The 24,259-nt window shown below is 41.1% G+C and overlaps 2 protein-coding genes across 2 annotated transcripts; one reads left to right on the top strand and one right to left on the bottom strand.

Annotated features, from left to right (window-relative positions):
- Positions 1 to 1,024: 1,024 nt before the first annotated feature.
- fbxo15 (F-box protein 15) lies at positions 1,025 to 7,762 on the bottom strand. Its single transcript, XM_076080143.1, has 9 exons — positions 7,635 to 7,762; positions 6,371 to 6,475; positions 5,006 to 5,248; positions 3,453 to 3,656; positions 3,209 to 3,338; positions 3,004 to 3,086; positions 2,239 to 2,384; positions 1,595 to 1,719; positions 1,025 to 1,291 (listed from the first exon to the last, which is right to left on the bottom strand). Exons 1-9 carry the CDS (start codon positions 7,733 to 7,735, stop codon positions 1,025 to 1,027), a joined length of 1,404 nt encoding a protein of 467 aa, XP_075936258.1. The 5' UTR covers positions 7,736 to 7,762.
- A 3,261-nt stretch (positions 7,763 to 11,023) lies between these two features.
- cbln2b (cerebellin 2b precursor) lies at positions 11,024 to 12,580 on the top strand. The gene is made up of 3 exons (XM_076080650.1): positions 11,024 to 11,311; positions 11,942 to 12,061; positions 12,146 to 12,580. The coding sequence occupies exons 1-3, from the start codon at positions 11,024 to 11,026 to the stop codon at positions 12,341 to 12,343; spliced, it is 606 nt and encodes a 201-aa protein (XP_075936765.1). The 3' UTR covers positions 12,344 to 12,580.
- Positions 12,581 to 24,259: the final 11,679 nt, after the last annotated feature.

The raw sequence follows: 24,259 nt of genomic DNA, 5'->3' as shown, positions 1-24,259 counted from the left end.
AAATACTTAAGAGTTTATATTTAAAGAGTAGATGCTTTTAAATATTAGTGACTGTTCAAGGTTGTGGACACACTGGTCATGGCTACAGCATATCTATGTACGAACAAAGGAAAATGGCAAATACACCAAATACATAAGACAGAACAGTAAAAGAATGATTCACAATAAATATATCAGTCATTTGGATATGTTAAGTTAGTAGAGATCTGCTAAGTGATTAAAATAACTATGAAGGAGGATGATAAAGATACTATGGAATCTCCTTCAGGTCAAATCTTCGAAAGTGTCCGTACGACCTACTCCTGCAGTACAACCATCGTTCCTCCAACATGCACACAAGGTTTCTATTTACAAAATGACTCAATGTGTATGAGGCATTCGATTTAGTGTCGCGGTAAAATTTCCTCTTACGCTGCATGTAAAAACGATTTTTGAGTCACTAAATGTCATAGTGGAGTGGTGTAATACAGTGTCAGGCTGGGCACAATGACTGCAATCACCTCTAAGAGTCGAGAATAGATTACCCTGAGAACAATTCACAAGGAACATGTAAAGAGGGTCTACTCAGTTGTCACTATGATAAAGATTCACATCTGCATAAGATATCGACTTAAAATCCAACATGGGGGTTGTCTTTTTCAGATGCATGACAGTAAGTACAGTTCATAGGTATGAAAACATGTCTTAAATCGGAGATAAATACCTTGTATGTGTGCACATACTTGGCCAATGAAGCTGATTTTGACTCAAGACAAAGTAATACAAAAGTGGCATTACTTTGGCAAATCGGCTTTTGAACTGCAACATTTTCTGCATATACAAAATATCACTAAATACATTTCTGCTTTCTCGACTGCTAAGAGCGTCAAATTATTCTGGAGGCACAAGGTAGACATGCTTATATAATATAATACAAGAAGATCACGCAGTACAGATATGTTTAATTGAAATATGAAAAGTTTATTCATAGTATCAAACTGTTATGATTAAAAACCTTACAACTTGCTCCAGAAATGCTGCACGTTCAGTAATTTCTACTGAAGTGCTGGTTGACTTTGCAAACAGTCACATAGACAACTAAACTGATCAGAACAAACTGCTTCTGTTCCTTCATCAAGACAAGTTTCATCTTCACCTGGCCGTCTGAGTCCTGATAGTGCATCAGGAAGTGCTCACCATCATAGTCGTAGGAGACAGGAGTCTTCTCTTGCTCCATGGAAACAGGAGAGCCGACGCACCAGAAAGGTTTCTTGAATTCGTCCAGTAGAGTCAAACTCATGACGCAGCAATTCTGGCAAGAAGTTGTGGAATAAACTAATGTCAGGATCTCTTTTCTGGACTATCATTGTTGTGAAGTCAGTGGGGTTCAAAACTGTCAAAATACATCCTGAATTGTATTCACTTTAACCAGGAGATAAGAGGGAATTATTCCAAAATCGGCTTTTTCAATAGATCTGTGAACATTAAAATAAAACCAGCATGTGGTCTGTTTACCATTAAGTCAGTAATATACTTGAGATGTTTTGGGCATGCATTTCTTTCTTCATAAACCACATAGTGAAAATAGTGTAGTATTCAACTACACATGGTGTACCTTCACTGCGCCCTGCAGGGCCTCACACCTCCAGGGAAGGTTGATTCTGCTGGATAGAGGTATGTGCTGCGATAGGATTGTCCTGCTAATGGCAGTCAGCTGGATTAGGCCATCACAGATCTGAGCTGGTGAAAGACAACACGTGAATGTAAAACAATAGAAATTAGTGTTAGGTCACTTGATTAGCGAAGGCTAATACGTTCAGTCATTCAATCTATGAGCTATATAATGCTCTTCAAATACAATTAATGTATTAATGAACATAGCTAATAAAGGTTATCTTAAATTTCTAAATTTCAAAAGGTTTTATTTGTCACATGCTGCAATGTGTGTATTTCTATACAAAAATGTACATATGTCAGAGTTGAAAGGCAAACTGTGTAAATGTGCAGGATGCTGCGAAGGATTCACAGAGGACAATGTGCTAGCTGGACGAGGAAGAGGATGTTGATGTCAAAGGTCACTGTCCTGATGGTCTGAGAACTTGTGGCTACGGAGGCATTATAACTATATGTAGTATTAGCATTCCTCTAGAGATGACTGTACATATGAATCACACCTGCTCTAATTAAAAATAGTTATTAAACGACCCATTCAGCACAGAATACAGCGTGTCTTAGTAAATACGAGTCTAAATAAATTACTTCTCCGGCAGAAAATCTCAGGGAAGCTTCCGGACACGATCTCACACGCCGTGTTGTGGAGAACGATGTGTAGTTGGTAACCATGGAGACCATATTCAGGGTCTATGTCATCAAAAGGGGATTTAATTATTGGCTCCACGTAGGGGCTGGAGGACGAAAAAGAAAGAGGAAAATGAAACAAAGACTGTGGAGATGAAGAAAACATTAAGAAAAAGGTATTTCATTTAGGAGGTATTTCAGAGGTTTATTACTCCTGTGGACTGGAATCATGATGTGCTGCAACATTCGTTCTCACATGACACCAGGAGAGGGGGCTATGTCCACACTATGCTGAGGTGTAGCACTGTCAAGAATGCTGTGTAGTCTTGCTGATGTATTGTCTCTCCTCTCAGATGATCAATGTAGCACCTTCAAGAGCATTACAGCAACTCCAGTACTAGATATCACATATGTTGGATTATTCATCCATTTATTTTTATTTTCAGATAAATGACCCTTTCAAATAATGCCCACTTGTGACTCCTCATTACAGGATTGTTAGAGGCCTAAGGGGTGATAGTATACACTAACAACTGGTGTAAGTGGTGCCGACACATAACGAGAACAAATTTCTATATCAAAAATGAGGTACAGTCACAATATCCACTGGTGGTGAAATAGAGGTGCCAGTGATGCTGACGCTTCACGGACTAACTCTCTGATGGTGATACACTGCACGCCATGTAAGCATGTGAATAAAAAGGTGCCGGTTCAAGTGCAGCCTACCAAACAGGAGATCCCTGGATGCTTCTTTCCACCAGCCTGTGGAAGTGAAGGATGAACATGACAAAGGCAACTGAGGACTGGTCCTGCAAAGAGAGCCATCACTTAAATTTCAGGTAAATTCACAACCCGTCTAATTGTTCCAGCTACTAAAAGCTAACGAACAATTATTTAAAAAAAATGCCATAGCTGCCTGTGAAGTAATTACCCTCCAGACACCGATGATGATGCCAGGCTGTAGCAGCTTCAGTTCAACAAGTCTGTCCTGGCCAATGACCTGCGCGCCTTCAGTTAGAGCCTGCGTGTCTAACTTCGCCATGAGGGACCTCCAGCCAGGCCTGACAGAGGCAGGCAGAGAAAACAGATGGATTCAGTGAGAGAAAAGAGGAAGCAGAGACATAGAGGGAGAGAGAGAGAGAGAGAGAGATGGAGATAGACGCAGACTGTCTCACTTCTTCAGGTCGGGGCAGTTGAGGGCTATCCTCCTGACACCGTGGAGTTGAAGGGTGGAAATCTGCTGGTAGTTGGGCAAGCAGCCTCCTCCGCTCCAGCACAGAGTCACAGAAGTCTCGCAGAACTGGGACCGGCTCAGTTCATGTGTGCACTCGTGCCCTGACTTATCAGACACCGTCAGCTGCCAGGAGACGTGCAAGTTTCTAGAATGAGATAACACGACACAGGATTATAGCAAAGAAGAGATGACAGATATTTCACAACAACAGCATGTACAATTATTTATACTGTATTCAGTATAGCACGGCAAGGGAGACCTGACATCTGAAATTAGCAGGCTTCGGACTTTATAAAGTGGGAAATAACTCACTTAACATAGACATACTCACTTAATGAAATATGCAGCGAATGAAATGAAAGCGCAGCTGTTGTGATAAATCTCTTGATCCAGTTCTGTCTGAAATGTGATTCGGTGCTGCCCCGACTGTGATGCAGCCGGTGTTTTGCTTAGGCACCATCCAATATCAATTAAGTGGAGGAACAAAGCTGAAAACTGGAGCAGCCCAGGAGGCCTCTGATGACCCAGGGGAGTTTCGCTCTGCATTGTCTGTGTGTGTGTGTGATGTCTTGTGAAATGATTATTACCAAGGTAAATCGCAATGCTCCTCAGTGTCTCTAACAGACAAACTCCCCACAGGGAATTGTCTGAGTTGGTGGCGTGTTTGTGTGTGTGTCTGTTGTGGATGACGAGTTTGGGGGGGGGGGCCCCAAGTAATTTATTTCAACAATTCAGACAGCATCTACAAGGAACACAATTATTTCTACTTCCCCTCTGTACCAGAGCGACTGCCACAGAACTCAAAATTGAGTGCTGCACAGCCTCTAATCAGAGGTTATAAAAACACAGCAGAAACCGCGATGAGGGAGCTTTCCCCTGCGTGCTGGCATCCCCCTGAGCAGACATCTCGCTCAGACAGAGACCTCCTTTCTCACCTTCAATAAGAAAGTATCATTAAGTGCGATATGAAAAACAAACCCCCGCTTTGTATTTGATAGCTGGCGGCTTGAACTGTCCTCTGGTCTCTACCTTTGATCCGTCTTGACAGGGTGGATCTCCAAAGTTTCACTGTTTGCTAACCACAAACAAGGCAAGGGGTTCCCATGACACCTCACAGAGCCGCTTCCAAATGCAAAACAGCAAGACGTAGCAAACAGATGGCAGATTACGGCATGGTAAACACAGTGTGATCAACACAACTCCTTTTGGCTGAACTAAAGTAAAGCAGCACACTGGAAAATATTAAATCAAATGAAAAGGATTCCCTGAGAAATAACGATCTTTTTTTTTCTCACCTCAGTAGCTAAGGGACTCAAATGCTTGAAAACACACGGTACGCACTCATTTAAGCTTAATTCACAAACAACACTTGACAGGCTACTCAAGCGTCTGGTAAGTGAAATCAAGTGCCTGGTAGATATAACAGACCGTACACCTCAGGTACTCCATCTTAGTGGTTTTCATAAGCAGTGCCTGCCTCTCTCCATCTCTTACCTGAGGACCAGCTCTGTTTGGCGGGGCAGCCCAGTGTGACGGCTGATGAGACCAAGATGACTTTTCCACTTGTTCATGTCATATGCGGCTACGGTTTTGAAGTGCAGCCGCTTCCAGTAGCCCGCAGGCCGATCGTGCACCTCCGTTGCGGCCATCTTCTGCAGCGGCTCGTCCATGCACTTGGGTTTCCACTTTTTATTCATTTTATTCAGCTCTGCAATGTATATCTTGTTCCACAGAGCACTGCATTGGTGGTATTGCAAGGTATAGAAAGGGGAGAGGTCGCTGTGAGTGAGGACAACTTAAAAAAGGTTAAAACACAAAAGATTTATTTATATGAAATAATGACTGATATGCTTTGTTGTCACAGGTCTGCCGTGCTAAGATGACTTCTCTGACTTGTTCTTGAATGCAAATGTTCTTCTGTTGTTTCTGTCTTGGTAGAGAAAAATGATGCGTTCTGATAAAAGTTTAATTTCCTGTTAAAAGTGCTACTCAAAGGTGGAATTTCTTACTATATGTATAATTAAGGTTTCATGAAAACGATGCTTTGAAAAGTTAAATATGATTTTGTATGTTTTTTTTTTAAGCCATAAAAGCAGACATTCACAGAAAAGTAGGCGTTTTGAGCAATGCCCAGAAAAACATTGCGTCACATGACATCACATGAGGAAGTTGGTTTCCTCACAGCTCAGTGTGCAGTGGCAGGTGGTAGTGGCTCCTTTTCCACTGGTTTTAGTTTGCATGGCTCCATTTGCCATCATGGTGAATTACTGTGTTTGTGCAGGCTGCACAAAATTGCAACCTGTCAGGACATATATAGACATCAGTTTCTGTTGTATCATTACTCATGTCAGTTTTATACAGTTACTACTATATTTGGTACTGCCTGATATGTGATAGCAAACTTTATGCCTTGTGCAGTGAAACAACACAGCGTTAGGGGTCACTAATACCTAAACACACTCTTCCTTATGAGATGTCATGTCCAAGTTGTCTGTTTTGAGGTGAACATGGAAACTGCTTTACAAAAACAAGTCTGGACGTCTCTGAACAGTACAGAATATATAAAATCCAGTTCTCCCAGGCGCCAACGTTAAAGGTTGCCAGATCTCCCGTCAACAAGAGAGCTGTCGTGTTGCAAAACAGATCTCCATCTAATCAAGTCATTTCTGTCTAATCTCAGTCCTAAAAATATTCATTAAAAAAGTGAAATAATCTACAGAAGCAGTGAGTATTCTTCAACTTATTTCCAGTGAAGTAGATCTCTTTTTTTTTAAAGATTTTTTAGACATGTGTGTATTTTTCCTGATGTTTTTAATGTACTGCGTATGTTGCATTAACAGGACCTGGCTGGTTACTTACTCATCATTGGCAAGCTGGTAGAAGGGCCTATTGACGTGGCTGATGCTGAAAAGAGCGGAGGCATCTAGGTATGACAGAATCTTCATCAGGGTCTCAGATGGCAGTCTAAGGAAAACGGTAGTTAGACGTCACAACAAGGAAGTGACACCGGTGTTTTCATGCCACCTGTTGTTCAGCATGCAGCTCTTTAGAGGCTTCGGTGAATGAGACGAATGAGCTCTCGGGCAGGCTACTTGGCTACTTGAAATGACCCATGTCTGTGTTCTCATTCAGTAGATTAACTTCAGAATTCATTGTTATTTAAAGTGCTCGTGAAAAAATAAAAAATACACTTAGATCACAAAACAACAGAAGAGGGAGTTATACCCTTTACACATTTGTTCGCAGAAAATTCTGGCACCAGAAAAAAGACCCATCTCAAGCTGCAGGAAGTGATGAATTAACGTGTGAGTGAGATCCAATCTCCAATCACAAGAGACCAATGTTAGATATTTGATCTTTCTTGGTTTGAGTATATTTGTTTCTTTTGAAAAAAAAGTATTTTTCCAGATCTGTTAATGAGAAATATTGGTGTGGTTTGTCTGGTCGCACCTGTCCTGGTTAATGGTGCCAAGGCCGTCCAATTCAGTCTCTTGAGTAAGTCATCTATTCGTGTTCACATTACGTGCCTGGTCAATCACCGGCATTTCACTGCACATCAAACAACAACCAGATGAAACAATTTCTGAAATGAGACACAACATGAATAAGTCATGTTTGGTGTCTAATGGAGCTTTAAAAAAAATCTGTCAAATGGCTGTCAACATAGAGATATTTGTTTGACTATTTGTTAGCATTACTGATGGTGTGAAAATGTCGAAGAGTTGATGACAAGCACCACAAATCACAAGTTACAAAGTATCCACAATTTTGCCAGTCAGTTGTGACACAAAGACAGCACTGTGTTTATCTTAATGGCATTACACCCGTGTTTGACACATATTAAAGAACAGGAAACACAGTTGCAGAGATTATGCTAAATGTCTACTGTTTGTGAGTCCCATGCCTTATATATTTACTACATTCAATGGAGAAGTTAAGTGTCTTCCACCCGTATTGATTCTTTTTTGCTGTGCTTTGATTGTGTTTTAGTGCAAACACGGTCAATAAATCCTTTTTCTTGCAGGGCAATAAAGCCTTGACTTGCCACAGATTCTGAACACCAGCTGGCTGAAGTGTTGAATGACACGCAGGTGGAAAATATGAGCATGTTTTGATCGATTACCTTTCCATAAAGTTCAGAGTGGACGCCAGAGACGATTTGTCAGCTCTTTTGGACGTCCTCAATGCCCGCATTCTGGAAGTAACTGCTTTTGGTGCCGCCATATGTTTTACTGGTCTTGACCTCTTTGAGTCAGATACAAGAATTTATATTTGGTAGGAAGTTGAGGCCATGAAGCCACGTTTTGTTTGACAGAGTTTTTAGCTTAACGTGAGGATATCGAATGAAAACCCCGTTAAGTTAGCTAAACAAAGAGCGTCTGTTCTCCGTTTGTGTCGCCAAAGAATAACGTGAAACATCTATACTTCCGCATTGTCCGCGTCCAGTCGCCATGGTGACGTCCAGTCAAAGTTCCTTCCACGTGCAACAATTAATCATCCGGCGGAGAGTGGCGATATTTGCCTTCAAAATAAAAGCGGATACACTGTATATTCCCATCATAAACTATACTGTTATATTGTAATGGAGCAGCCTACATACAGTATGTGATTGAAACAAATTAATTTGAAATAATCTTGGACTTAGTTTACCAATTGTCGTTGTGCAAAAGTCAGATTTAGAGGTACACTCTGATGACACCCCTGATGACATAATTAGGGTTATTTTCTGGTATTTAAAGATATGAAAACATTAAAAATGAAAACGACTCCATGACTGTCATCCTCCTGTTGCAACACAACAACAACAGTGTAACATGTGATTTCCAAACAAATTCACCAAAATAGATACTCGGAGAAGAACAAAACTTCAGTTTCACATGACATTGGAATATATTGTTAGCATACATAGATGTACTTTGACACACGCGCAAGCGCACACACACACACACACACACACACACACAGCACTTTGTTTGCCTGTAGGCTCAACCCTAATCACAATGTGCCTAACCCTAACTTAGGTCTAACCCTCTAAAATGTTATGGTTTACCCTCAGGAAACCTTCCTTTGGTCTTCAAATGAAACAGACGTTGGTCTGAACACACACACACATATTTGCACGATATTTCATGCGTAATATTTGTAACAGAAGTAGGACAAACTGTAATAGGTTATAACAGCGAGATCATATAACAAATTACTTTTGTATTAAGCAAATCCTAATCCTGAGATGAATTCTGCTGCTATAATGTGCTACATGTGTAATCTGTAAAGAAAAACACACACACAAAAAACCTATTGCAGTCGTTTTCTTTGTAAAAGCAGATGGCTCACTTTAAGACCCACCACATAATCGACCTCCCCGTTCCTGGAAGCCAGTAGGCTTTGCTAGCTGTCAGGGAAAATAACCATAACACTCTTGTCAGTCCAGCCGATAAGCTTGCCTGATGGAAGTGAAGACCCTTTTAGGGCAACGGCAGCCCCTGGTACGGCAATGCCATGTAGGCCACATCCCTTTTCCTTGCATGTCCCCCCCCGTACTTGACATTTGATGATTTCTGTAGCTATGTGTCCTTCTAGGCCTGGGGTCAGTTGTGGCTCCTGGATACCTGATGTCACTCTTCCGCATGGCTTGTCAGCCAGCTCTGACAGTGCAATGTTCGTCAAATGGGGCTGAGAAAGGGAGGAAGGATCACCACAATTAGGTCTAAAATTGGGTCGCTGCAAGTTGTATATCATTAAACAGGTATGTTGCATGTACTTCTTAGGCGCCTCGTATTGTGTGTTTCAAGGCGTTTACTGCTTATTTATAGTGACATCCAAACCTTTAAGGAATGATTGGGTTTTTGACCTCCTCCGCCTATCCAATTGCTTGCATGTATTTAAAATGCAGCTCTGATGAATTATGTTAAAAGAAAAGCAGACTTTACTCCCACTATTTTCTTGAGCCGACAAAGCTGAAAACAGTCTATATACAGTGCCTTCTATTGCAGATATGAGTGCCATGCATAATGTAGCCAGTTAGCCTATCTTTACATCAGTAAATGACAGCTCATTAAAAGGTCTAGCGTGAGGGTTCACCACGTATGAGGCCCACTCTTAGACTCTTCAGAGGTGGGGAGCACTGATAGGGACCCTCTACACGGCTCTTCAAAGGATGAAGACTTGTCAAGAACTGAAAAGAAAGGCCAAGGGTGGTACAGAGAGGTGCTGTACATTCTCTGTGAAGTGGGCATTTTCTGAAGTGTCACCTTCTTTTAACCAACTTATGCAGTGTTTGTAAAACGTGATGTGTATGTGAAATGATTTGCTGATATGCAACTACACACCAAGAAATGAACCATGCCGGCCAGATCCCACATACGTTTGTTATTCACACTAGTGCTTAGATATCTGCAGCTGTTACATCCGCCACTGGATGGCGCACAAGTATCTTTATTGGACTCATAAAATCGCTTGTTTTAAGTCTCAAATTAGTAACATACAGCCTACATGCATGCTAAATGTGCCATGCAACGACGAGGTTATCCGCTGCAACCCGCATTTGTTTCAGATCAATCAGGGAGAGACATGAGAAATTCACAGCATATAAATGACAGACATTGACATGACAGCAAGTGATCTCTGCCTTCCCGAGGGGCCTTTGCGCTCACAACATCCAACTGATTAATATGTAAACAAACCCGTTAGTCCACACATGTGCTCTTAATTGCGGGATACTTCTGCGGAGTCTTGTTGCAGTGGCTATACACAGAGAATGGGCGTGAGTTGTCCCTCGAAAGGGAGCCCAGAGACTCTTGCTTGTTTAGCACCACCGATCTGAGCGCTCAGTTCACAGTCTGCGAGAGACAGAGAGCATACCAGCGGGATGGATTGCACAGGTAGGTCGTGATTTACCTTTTTCTCAATAGAAATGGCCGAAAAGTGCTTGTTTCACCATAATTACCAATTACAACACGAGGAAAAGATACCCAACATCATTTTCATTCGACACTAGAATTTGTTACTAAGTGGTGTGGCGCGCAGTTATAGGAAACAACCCGCAGTAGCACACTTGGCTTGGTCAATAACGGACAAATAGAAAATGTGTATGAATACGCGATCTTTAGATGTCATTTACTGAGAGCTATTGCGGTTTTTTTTTACCGCACGATAGCCATTTTACGCACACAGGATAAACTCAAGTTTCAACACTAAACTATTTGAAATTGTTTTCCTACTGCTGTCTGATACAAACATTTTCAATTTATCTCAGGATTTCAAACAACAGTTGTCTGAATACTCTCCCAAAATCAACTAAGACGCCCAGGAGGGAGGGGAGTTACCGCCGGAGAGAGTCGGAGTGCGTCTGTGTGTCAGAGGTTCTTTGAGAAAGCCAGGGAGCATCACAGATAGAGGAAGAGAGAGAGAAGGGGCGAGAAGATATCAAGTCTGGACCAGGTGATCGAGTACTAACAAACCTCCAAGGGGCTGCCTGGTTGTATCAGTGAGCACGGGATCAGCGATCCAACCATGGTGCCCGCGCGCTGCCCGGGACCCTGTGCCGTACTGGCACTGGTCCTCCTCTTGGGATGCGGCGTGGTTTTCAGCCTCGGCCAGAATGACACGGAGCCCATCGTACTCGAAGGAAAATGTCTTGTGGTGTGCGACTCGAACCCTTCCTCGGACGGAGGGGTCACCTCCTCACTTGGCATATCAGTCCGCTCCGCTGGGGCAAAAGTGGCTTTTTCCGCCGTGCGTGGAACCAACCATGAGCCGTCAGAGATGAGCAACACGTCTATGACCATCTACTTTGACCAGGTCAGATGTTCACTCCATTTAGCACAGTTATACAGCAGTCTACTATTGATAGGGCAAATATCATAGCTCCAAAAGCAGTTTCTCTTTTTCTCCCCTCTCTCTACAATATACATGCTATATTGCCGTGGGCGAGCAGAACTTGTTTAAGGTCATGTTTCATTGATTTCCTATTACTTCACTCACTCTTTGTGATCTGATCCCTGCGTATCTCTAACCTTACGAGCACAATGCTGTTTCCTTTGAAAATGGTTCATTTAATGCTGTGCGTAATTGCTGTGATTCAGGGATGCGCTGTCAAAACGAATGATCGCCTATGCAGGATCATTGATCACATGCATTTTAGGCCTCGGCCGGATTGACGTGTGCATTATGTTGCTTTTGCTGGGATGTTCCACTTAGTTGCCTTTGGACAGCGGCCTGTTATACGCATCAAAATGGGAACCATCCCAAACTGCGACTGAAGCGCAGCCTTAAAACATTTGGCGTACCAGACTGATACGCCTCTCTGTAGTCACTATGCGTGGCAAAATCAAACAATTACATTACTAAAACCAGCTGTTGTGTTCAGTGAAGCATGCAGGTGGAACATATATAAAGCCTTGTCTCTTTTTGCGCCCTTCTTGGTCACAGGTTTTAGTGAACATCGGCAACCATTTCGATCTCAAAGCAAGTGTTTTCCTGGCTCCAAGGAGGGGGATATATAGTTTCAGCTTTCACGTGGTGAAGGTCTACAACAGACAAACCATACAGGTGAGCAATTAATTAAGCAGTTGGTCTGCGGTCAGCATTCAATAGAGAACTAAGCATGATACCGAACTCTCCCCTCTCCTGCAGGTGAACCTGCTGCAGAATGATTATCCAGTTATATCAGCATTCGCCGGTGACCAGGACGTTACGAGGGAGGCGGCCAGCAACGGAGTACTGCTGATGGTTGAACGGGAGGACCGCGTCTCTCTGAAGCTGGAACGGGGCACCTTAATGGGCGGATGGAAATACTCCACCTTCTCAGGCTTTCTAGTCTTTCCTCTATAATCTAATCTGCGATGATCCACGTCGCACGGGACTCTGCTTAGGTTGAGGAACAAAAAGAAAAAAGAAAAGAAAAAAAAACATGCCATTTATTTTCCACTTAAATAACTGTCAGTCAAGGAAGCCGACGAATATCTGTATACCTACACTCGTCCACTATCTAGTCAAATATGAACGTTTCCTTGGAGTTTCATATATTCAAATCCATCAGTCAACTTTAACGCAATCTGGATGATTAAACGTATTGATCGGCCATGGGCGTGTGCTTGTCGGCAATGTGGATTTTTTTCTTGCTTGGAAAACAAATTTTGCCAACAGACAAACGGGTGTACCTGGGGAAAAACGGACAAGGGCGAAGATGATGACTGGAAGAACTGACGTCCTGGACAGACCGAGTGTGTTATGCTCTATTTTATGTTTGTATAGCCTTAAAGAATATATGGTTTTCGTCCAAGTGAAGTATATGGAATTATGGACAACCAGAGAAGAAGTGCTTTCACGCCCAAGGCATTTTTTTTTTGCACGAATGGAAGTTTTTACTTTATGTTTTGTGCTGTCAATGGTGTTGCGTTTGGATGCTGAACATGTTGAAAATACGCCAAATGTATAGGCCGCTGACGAGTTTATTAAAAGAGAAAAAAGGCGACATATTTCAGCCACCGGAGACGATTTAGAGCCCTTTTATTAAATAATAATGATATAATTTATAAAGTACATATTCACATTATTGTGTGTTCTACATTTCGGAATCTGCGTAGCTTTGACTGATTTAATGTTCAGTGACGTTGCTCACCAAATGTACATTGTGGAAATAATAGAACAATCCCTATATGTCCCGCTTAATAAAATATATTGTATTGTATAGGCTAAGTTTATTTATCACTGTTCATTCACAGGACTTTGCAGTTAAAGGGAACAAGTTGAAGAAAAAAATGGTTGATTATTAGAAGTGAGATTTAGACCAAACCAAAGGCCTCAGGAGGAAAACAGACAGTGTGACCAGCTCGTGTTACTCTCTGTCCGAGGTGCTGAAATATACTGCTGAACTCCTCATTCAAAAAAGTCTTGCAGCACTTGTTACAGACGTTTTTTTTCATGAGAAAAACAAAAAGAGATGCACATATGTTTATAGAGTAACATAAATGAAATGTAAACACTGAGCATTACGTTCCAATACAATATATTGGAGCGCCTTTACGCGGCGCAGGGTGAACAGAAACTATAGAGAAACGCTTCCTCCTAAGGAGCACAAACAAAACCCGAATTAAGCAAACACACACTTCGATGGAGAATCGCATGCGTTTAAGTATCCTACGATAAAACAAGGCAAACTCGTCTATACTGTAGTTTAAAAAGCGCAGAGTCCCCTGCAAAAAAAGTCATCACATAATTGGCATTTTGTTTGAAAATCAACGTTTATTGATAATCCCCCCGGCACACACACACACCACCCTCCCCTCCTCCTCCTCCCTCACGCACTCTCGCTCTCACTCACACACACACACACACACACACACACACACACACTATCACCGCCCCCCCCCCCCCCCCCCCCCAACACAATTCTAGGCGTCTCTGAATTTGAATCAAAGCAAATATGTGAGAGGGGTCTTTTAATAAATGATAAAAAAAAATCTGCCCTGTAATCAGACAATGGAGGACCCTGCTGAAGAGAAACATGTTGATTTACAGCAATTTACTAACAATAACATATTCAACAGTTTTAATATTTTAACATAAGTTAATTCAGGTGAATGCCTTTATCCTTTATTGATATCTTGTGTTAAATATGTAGCAGTCACAGATGAGTTTGGTGCAAATCAAGTGTGGACTGAGCAAAAGCAAAAGCACTGCTGCAACTCAATATCAAAAAGTCGTCCCTACTTACAATTCTGAAAGTTGCAGTCAGAATGTTTAATTTTGCAGGGCCACATGCAATTGTGACATACCATAGCTGATCTCTCTGATGTGATACTATTGGGTCAAAGGACAAACTGTGTTGCCTCAGCTTGGTTTGGAAAATTCCAAACTTCAGTATGATCTTTTTTAGCGCTGTGGAGGCGGGCGCTGTTGTATTAGAAACGTCAACTCTGGGGACACAAGAGACACACCTTTAAACTTTCCGTATGGAAGCTGGTGTGCTTGAAAATGTCTTTAATGAGACAGGTGCATCTGTAGGAAGAGATTTGGGAAGAAAAAAACTGAAAAATATAAAACATAGCTTCTGAATTACTTTGTGCAAGACAAACGAGGATACACTGCAGACATTTTGAAGATTGGTTTGAAAACAATGTATTGCTTTTCTCAATCAAGCTTTCAACGGCTAAATAATTTAGGTTCTAAAGCTAAGAAAACTATTTTTTTTTAGATATTGTTTTTTTTTTAAATCAACAAGATTATTGAGTGGCTAAGCCTTCTTGATTGGTTGAACATCAGGAAATCCTGACAAAAAGTCATTTTGTAGCGGAAATGTCCATTTAAAACCAAGCCACCATGACATTGGCAGAAAAAAAACACCTAGTTTTTGAGTAAAGGAGACAATCTGCCAGGAGAGTTAAGAGCCTTATTGCAACACTTTATGGTAATCCGTTGCTTGTTGAAACATATTCAACCCTTGCGCTATGTCAAACAAAAACATGAGAAGACATAGAAGTGATTGTTCGTTCCTGTAGCGTAAGAATGAAATCCAACAGCTGCTGGGCCTGGGAAACATTTGCATTCATAATTGATGATATCATACATGTGAGCATATGGAAACTTGCGTTTGCTTGCTTCTTCTACGTGGCCACTTGCTTTTATTTACATATACACACACACCTTCATCTTGTGTGTAACAGAATGCAGCTAATAAAGAGAAAGACCTGCTGATAAAGCAGCAGAAACTGCCAGCGAATCGGAGTGATTTGGAGAGCGGGCTCAACTGGCCTATAACGTGCTAATTGTGCCCGTACTGGAATGAAAAGTCAGTTTCCAAATGACCCCCTTAGTTAAGATAGCCGTCAAACATGTACTCTGTGCACACTGCACGTGAGAAATGGAAACAAAAACACTTTGGTTATTGCTTACTATCGTGTAACACTAGATCTATTCCATCATGTAAAGAACATCATTTCCACAGATAGGATTATTTGAGAGGAGATGAGAGATATTTGTTGATATCTTTATGAAAGACTGTTGTGCACCTTGAGACAATATTACTCCATAAAAGATACCCTAATTCCTCCAGTTTACTCATCCCAACTGGTATTTTTAGTTGGTAGCTGTAAATATAGATTTACCCAAGTTTTCAGCCATGTTGGAGTATTAAATGTGTCCACCCCAAAGTACAATTAGTCTTCAAATATGGGCCCCATTTTTTTATGGAAGCACAGATGGCATTTTACTGTGCTTTGTAGGCCACACTATACACTGCACAACTTGGAGTCATTAAAAGCCATTAAAAAAACCTGAACTCATTTGGCCTTTTTTTTGCTTTTTTAAGAGCATTATTTGTTCTTCCTTGGTCTCTTCTAATATTTTCTCCTCATCCTTTGAGGATTGGTCCTTTATTTAGTTTGACTCTAGGACACAGCACATGCAGGGAGATCACAGGCTGACTGCACAGTGGGCCCCTCGCAGCATGAAGGTGCAGCAATGCTCTATGCATTGGGATTTAAATGATGTAACAGACTCATCAGAGGGATGTCATCTTCGGCTCCAGACTCTGGCGGAGAATGTCAGCTAATTCGGTAATGAGGTTGTTTTAGACTGTACACACCCACGCAGGCTCAAACACGGATGCACAACTACACTTTTAACCATTATGTACATGGAACGCACACTCGTCAAAGTGTCATTTCAGCTCCATTCAGCCTTGAACAAAGCGGCTCATATTTGGAAACATCTAAACACATCTTTAATTTGCTGCAGAAAAAAAATTAAATAAAAGAATCATTTTTGCGACAAGAATTTGTTATTGGTGTTGATTTGAAAGCTGTCCTCTGGAGATCAAGACGGCTTTGACATTCATTTCAGCTCCTCTTTTGGGTCTCTCAACAGTTAATTACATTGCTTTTGCATATTTTCAGTGGGTGTTTTGTTCAGTTTTAACAAGGATGATAGTTGGCAGGTAACGTGTCATCTTCTCTCTGTTGTTTTACACTTCAACAAAAATGTATTTATCATTTTTGCTAATGCCACCCTCCTTCTCCTCCTCTTTCTCGCATCAAAACGTCACCAGCATTTATTTATTTGTAGTTAATGACAAAGTCCTTTATTTCAGCATTCAGCAAGAGCAAGGTTTCATTTCTAACATTTCTTTTTTAAATGGTTCATTCATAATCTTGCTTTTTGTGGCACAAAATAGTGTCATCATTTAATTGGTTTCCCACCAATTATATATTTTCTTCCCCACGTATCAATAATGTTGGATATAATATGTCGTTTCAGATTCAGTGCTAAACACCCCGACATCTAAATGTCTTCATTTTTCATGATGTTGGTATAAAGAAATTGGCAATTTCACCTTGAAACATCGCATCACTTGTTTGAAGAGCTCAGTCCTCACAGACTCCAGTAATAATGTAGCACACCGAGGACAAACTTGACCTCGACTATAGACATTTCTTTTCTATAGCAGTGAGAAGCAGCCTCCTTCAGACCCAACATTTACTTTTCCATTCAAAGACCCAAGGTCAAGAAAACACGTTGATACTGCTGGCACACTGTGAGACCTTTAACAAAAAGGTTTCCTGATCCGTTTTGAATACCAACCTGTAGTTTAAGAGCAGAGGAGTTGAGCACTTTGCTTTACTCGCTTCCACTCCGAGCCACAGAAAGCAATGTAATGAGAAGCAACACTTATCAAGTCATTAACTCTAAATGTCCAATTTGACGAGCCGGCCAGTTCAACTAATGAAGCCAAGCTCGATGCAATATTTGTGTTAGGATATTTCCTCAATTTCTACACATCTTTCTTCTTTTCAGTGTGTGGACGTGCTCTGTATCATTCTCAAGACACGCACTGCCAAGGGAGAGAGACCCTAACAAGATTTTCAACCTTTCCTTTTGATTGCAGATGAGCTAAATACATTGGTATGCATGAGGGGGAAATAAAATCCTCAGAAGAGGTTTCTTTTGCCATAGACTCGTTTTCTCCCAGTCCTTGTCCCTGTTATGGCTGCAATTGCCATACGTGTGATTGTGTGGGTGAATAAGCCTTTCACAGCATTATTTTTATTCAAGCCTTTCCCGGGCAAACCTACAGGCAGTTCCTTTTGCGTCTGAAATGACGCTTAGGGGCCCCGCTCAATCTAATATCTGTGGCTTCGAGTTAAAAGGAAATGCATACTGAATGTCAGGATTTATCACCACTTTTAAATGGTCCAGACCTCTTTATATCATCTTTATAACCGTTTTCCATACGCTTCCTTCCAAATGAGCCCTGCTAATTTCACGGGCCATGGTAATGGCAGCATTCTGACGGCAAAGCATGGAGACATAACCTCGAGAAGACATAAGACCACCTGTGCCCTCTTCTCCTGGGCAGTAAGATAGATTTAAGCACTTATCACACATTGGAATATTTTCATTCTTAAATCACAAAACTACTAGGACATGACTGTAGGTCATATATCCTTTGAGTCAAATTCCACCATAAACTTCGGTATTACAGTTGAGTCAATGCAGTGACCCAGCTCATTTGCACTTGAATGGAAAGACACTGACGCAAACGGAGAATACACCGAGAGGATAACATGTGGCAGCGTCTTGTTAATAATGCATTTGTTTGCGAAACAAATAAATAGACGCAGAACACAGACAAACATCAGTCACAGAACCGCCTCTGTGAACAGGCCCATCCCTGAAGAAAGGGAGGGAGATAGACAGAGAAAGTCTGTTTATTCCTTCTGCCACAGCCTGCAATATCCATACTGCTGAAACACGCAATTCCCCAAAGAAAATACAACCTCGTCCAAGCCCACCCCTCAGCCCCCCCCCCTCCCCCCGCTACACAGACAGTAAGCAACTCTGAGCCAGGCAACCCTGGCTCATATGAACAACTCCTTGATGTGATGGTTCCAATACATCATCGGTCTACATATTAGATTCAGGCACAGCAAGCCTGAGAGAAAGCATCCCGGGCCCAGCATCTATAACCAGTTTAACTACATTCATTAGAATGGGAAGAACTGTGCCTCAGCACAACTATAGCTGGGGAAGATGACAAAACACACACTGTGAGTTGTTGATCCTTTGGATCAGGGACACATACGGAGAAATACACACATACACACACACACTTGTGTAGCGTGTGCATATTGCATACACCGCTGCAGCAGCAATATTTCTTACAGGTGTAGGTGTGGATTCTGGTTTTGGTAATTTTATAGATCATTTGGAAGGGATACAACACTGGGTTTAATAAGGTTAGATTTCTTGCCACAGCAAATGGAAATAGACTATCACCAACCACAGCCAAGAAACCAATATGTTAAATTGCTAATGGAAACCCATACATAACTCAATAGCTGCGGTATTTCATCCACAGTTTGTAGCAGATTGGACCAGAGACACCAAACATCAGGTGACACACTTGTTTGTTTGCTTTTCTTTAATATATGCATGAATTGTTATATTGGTAGTGAGAAGAATGTGTATTTTTGAAAATATATTGTGCAAAAGACACAGTAACTACTATCTTTGTAACTATCTGTATTGCTTTATAGATAATACAGCTCTCAAGATTGAACACTATGACCATTACAAAAGTCATTCATTCGTAATATAACGCAAAGGTGCAGGGATGATAAGTATCTAAAGAATTAGTTACATGTATAACATTTAATATTGATTTTGACTCTTTGGATAGTTGGCTGTTTTTTCATGTTTGATGTCACATTCCTACATAAGAATTAGTTTAATTTTCTTATTATTTTTAAATGAAAATGTCAAAAATGTATGCAAAGAGGAAAGTTATTATGATCATCATCATCAGTCTGTCAAAGGAGCTTCCTCACCTTAACAATGTACCTGGTGTAGCATTTAGGTGTCACAAATCTATGGGTGTTGAATACAACTTTATTTAAAAAAAGATCCCTGTGAATGTGAGATGCTATATGAGATGTTGAAAGACCCTGGAGCTGTCATAAATCCATACTCTTTACAGTATATTCTACATTCTGATTGTCATTGTATACTGTTTTAGCAGTCTGTTTACAAAGATATCAACATACTTTACCATTTTATACCAACAGGAATGGTACAATATATGATATATCGGTTGTGAATGTATCCCTGCCAATTATACTTCACAAATTTTTTTAAACTGAGATTTCATTAAATTTTTTTGTTTTCCATAAAATTTTTGAAGCCCTATTATTTATTATCATTTCTACATGTGAGGAGGTCCTCCATTGCTTTTGTGCATTGTATTGTGGAAGAATATAGAACATTAACAGCACAAAGGCACAAAAATGAAAAATACTGTATTCTGTCTTCTTCGACTGTTCTTTACTAAAACCTGCTTAGAATCAGTATGTAGTTTAGATTTTGGGAAACGTTCATTGTTGTATTGAGTGATGCATGTTTGTGCATTTTTTATTGAGTCCGTAACCATGAACTGATGTTTTCTGAGAGATTATGTAAAGCTAAATTAAAATAGCCTTGTTGACATGGAACCTTTTTTCATTGGGGGCTTTAGTTGTGAAACATCTTGACTAACATGATACTGAAAGCCATCCAACCTACTGGAGCATAAAATGTAGCGCTGTATTGTTGTTTTATATTTCTGGGCCTTAGCAAGTTTAACTACAGCAGCAGCTGGTGCTACAACACCTAGCTATAGCGCTGTTGTGGTTCTGTGCTGTACACATTTTGTACTAACCATTAAAAATACTCTGAGGAACTTTTAACGTGTTATGAAAAAGTCTCAATTTAATACTGATGACTTTATATGACCGACATAAGTAAACGAGACCATCAGTGAGAACATTGTCTCTTTGTATATAGCTATTCTTAATGCTTGTCATCAGTGCCACCGGATTCCACGTGAAATCAGATGAAATCATGCAGGTTCATCAGAAACTCCGTCAGCTCAGAGTCCAGCGGGGCCTCTGGCAGCGACCAGCCTGCCGCGGACAGACCCAGATGGGGCTTTGCTGCTGCCTTTAACCTGCAGTGGGATCTCCAGCAGGAGGACGAGAGCTCCGGCCCAGCAATGAATGTAATTGTGGCTCCTCCTACTGCCAGGCAACACATTCTCATTGCAACTCGTTGCATACTGACGCTTTGTCAGACCCCTTGGCGTCACTTTCTAACGCACTGGGTAGTCACTTTGGGAATTCAAACAAAAACAATTGCTTAGACGTCGGCAATAAAACCACTTGGGTTTAGGATAAACATCGTGGTCGGGATAAAAAAAAAAAAGTACGTAAATGAGGTAAAACATGAACAACATAACATAAGTACCTGAAATCAAGTCAAAAACATTACTGTCGTAACTCAACATTTTGGGATATTTTCCACACTCCAAGATTAATTAAAAACAAGAGGTTAAGGTAAATATTTTAGACAGGGGCTTTAATTGATTTATCCTAAACAAATTAAAATTTTGAATTTGAGTTGATGGTTTACAAGCTGTGCCGTTATATTTCGTCCCATAAAAATATATGTTGATGATCATTTACAACAAAGCAATTGCTGCATGGATATCTGACAATAAATTAGAGAATGCTTGGAGAAGGAGGTAGGACTTAAGAATTGCATTCTTATCATTAGAATGACTAACGACATCCCATCAGTAGTATAGATACAGTATTCAAGGTAAATCAACAGTCCGGACTATAAAGTTCATATGAGGAAAAATGTCAGCCGATTGGTTTTAGATTGTCCAATTAGGTCAGAACTGGTGACAAAACAGTTAGTGTAGTGTTTTGTTGTTTGTTATGCTGACGAGACCATGCAGGCTGCACAATCCATGCAGGCTGCACAATTACAGGAGCTGTCTAAAGTCCTTCCCCAAGCTCCCACTGTCTCTCATCATGTACTGAATCATGTAGTATACTTTGACAAGGAGTGGTGCTGAAACAAGATAAGCATCTTATCATGTGGGCAACCTCAGGCATCATTATTTCTCTCTTTCATAAGCCATTGTCCTGGACTCCTGGATGATGCAGCCGTTTAATAATGACACATACATGGCCTCTAACTGCTTCTGGAGAATTGTTTTCAGAGACATTGTCTGTCACACCTGCATGTGGAATGTTAGACAGTAAGACAGGTTATGAAACATAGGGGATTTCCTACATAACTTCACAGATGTAGCAACTGAACCTAGAAATGTAATCGTGTCCTGGAACTCATTAAAATATACAAGTGCTTTTGTCATGTAGAGACGCATTTATTGCCAGATTTTGATTCTAGCTTCACAGTATACTCAGAGGTATTGTAAGACGCAGAGAAAATAGGAACGATTCAAGAAGCCCCTGTAATTCTCAATGAAATGTTTTATAGGGGAAATATACATTTCAAGAGGGTCAGTGTCATATCTTTTCATGGGGCCTGGAATTCATGTCACTATTCTCTGCTTATACATCTTTTAATAATGTCGATATTGACAGATTGCATGCTGCTGCAGGTCAGATCAATGTCTCAGCGGGAACGGAAATAAAAGCTTGAGCATGACAAGCTCATCTCATCATAAACATATGGGTGGAGAGCCTTGGTGGTGGGATTGAATTGAGCTCATATTCATCGGAGTTTCTCCACAGCCTCAGGCATCACGGGGGACTTTGAGGAATGCTACAGGCACGTTTAAGGGCAAAAGAAGTGCGAGAACGTTTTTTTCGATAGGCCTGCGATAAGTCCACCAGTGAGGATGGAAATTCATCTCACTATCAGTAATCACCTTCATTTCCCCCCACCTGACACGAGAAGCTTAAGGAGGGAATATGAAGTGAAAGGAAGGTCATTTTTTTCTACAGTAGCCCAGAGAACTCAATGCGCTGCTGCAAAAGAAAACATGCAAAGAGACAAACAAGCGAATGAAGAAAACATCTTCACCAGTTTGAAAACGCATACGCAGCATAACATAATGTGGTGCAATTGCAGATAATGCAACCAAATACAGAAAAGCTACCACATTCATATGAAGCTGCAGCTGACTAGCTTAGCTTAGCATAAAGACTATAAACCGGGGGGGAAAAGCTAAATGGTAGCTAAATCTGACTACCAGCACCTCTCAAGTTCACTAAATAACAAATTATATATTTTTAATTTAGTCCATTATACAGGGGGTCATGTAGTAATAGTTCTTGGCTGGAAGCAGTTGCCAGGCAACCAGCGAAGATTCCAGGAAGTATATAAAGGAAGATATAAAGTGTGATTATGTGAGCTGTAGAGGTGCTGAATGGCAGAGTTTTTTTTTTAAATCTTTTGGACAAAGCCAGGCTAAACACTCCCCCCCTCCCATTACCACTTCTTATGCTAAGCTAACTGGCAGCTTGCTTCAGATACGTATTTAGCATACAGACATGAGAGTTATATCAATCTTCTCATCCAACTTTCTGCTAGAGAGTGAATAAGCGGATTTCGCCAATGTCAAACTATTCCTTTAATTCATAAATGTACAGGGTTTACACCCGAGTGGTGACCTTCTGTGTAGAATATGCACGTTCTCAATGTGGTTGAGTGCTTCTTTTCGTTATTCAACTGATTCAAAATAAAAAAGAAATAGTTTTTGTGCACCATTATCCCACAACTTCTTAAGAGTTCCTCCCTTGGCCTGCAAATGAGCTTGTGTGTTTACTCTGTGTGCTCTATGGCTGACAGTAAGAGCCTCTTGTTGGAGGCTCGAGCGTGCGTTGGCTCAGATAACATGTTTAAAGGATGCGTTAGAGCCAATATCCACTTTGGGGAGAACCTTGTGCAGTAGCAATGCTGGCATGCTGATGAGCTTTGCTCAGGTGTTGCCAGAGGCACCATGATAATGGTCAGAGCATGCAGAATCATTCCAGGAGCACTGATGGCTCAGGAGGAGGAGGAATTAATGAAATACACACCAAACCACACACACACTCACACACAGTACAAAGGCTCACCATTAGTAAGGCACTGACATCATACTCAAAGGTGAGAGGGCTGAGTCACTTTCTCTGTCCAGGAAATTAAACGCAGCCATCACGACTGAACCCGAGATTGCAACTCAAGAGCCGAATCCACCACACAAAGCGACTCTCTACAAAGTCAAGCAAAGCAAAGTACAGTTCAATGCCGAATTTCATAATTGTGCGTACTTTAATATTCAGTTTATTGAATAAAAACATAGTTCAGAATTATTTAAAAGCATTCAGAATTACATGACGGCAGTACTTAGGAGAACAATTTAGCTCTGATGCTCGTGTCTGGTTTGTGTTGAGATTTGCCCACTCACAGTCCCTCCCCATCCCCTCTGCCCCAGTTCTGGAATAGTCCCCATCTGGTTTGACAATCTGTTTTGATGGAAATCACTTGTTTTTTTTTTCCTCTTCTCTCATCTACACTCTCTACTATTGCGGTTTTTACTTGACGTTTCCCTGGGATCACGGCTCAGACGCTTCACATGAAACTTAGGCATGATCACAGCCTCTCCTGCATTGCCACCGGAGCCTCACAGTGCTCGCCGTCCCCCCGGGGGAATAAGGCCTTGTACCATAGGATCCCTTAGCTTTCACCTTAAATAGGACTCAGATTAGTGGGATGGAAATGTAAGTGTCAGGTCTCCGTGCCACTGGAAAAAGAGGCTTTTTTCACCATCTGTTAGTCTTTAAAACCCTTGATTTTTTTTTCACAAGCTGTTTCATGTTATTCATCTTACGACACCATTAGTTGGGCTAATGGTCTTGTAGATCTTTATATAGGAGCTGAATGAGTGATGTGGCATTTACTTTTCTTCTGTTTTTC

This window comes from Anarhichas minor, unplaced genomic scaffold, assembly GCF_050575085.1.
Source record: "Anarhichas minor isolate MPS153535 unplaced genomic scaffold, ASM5057508v1 ptg000074l, whole genome shotgun sequence".
Taxonomy (NCBI): Eukaryota; Metazoa; Chordata; class Actinopteri; order Perciformes; family Anarhichadidae; genus Anarhichas; species Anarhichas minor.
This window is presented reverse-complemented; position numbering and strand designations above follow the sequence as displayed.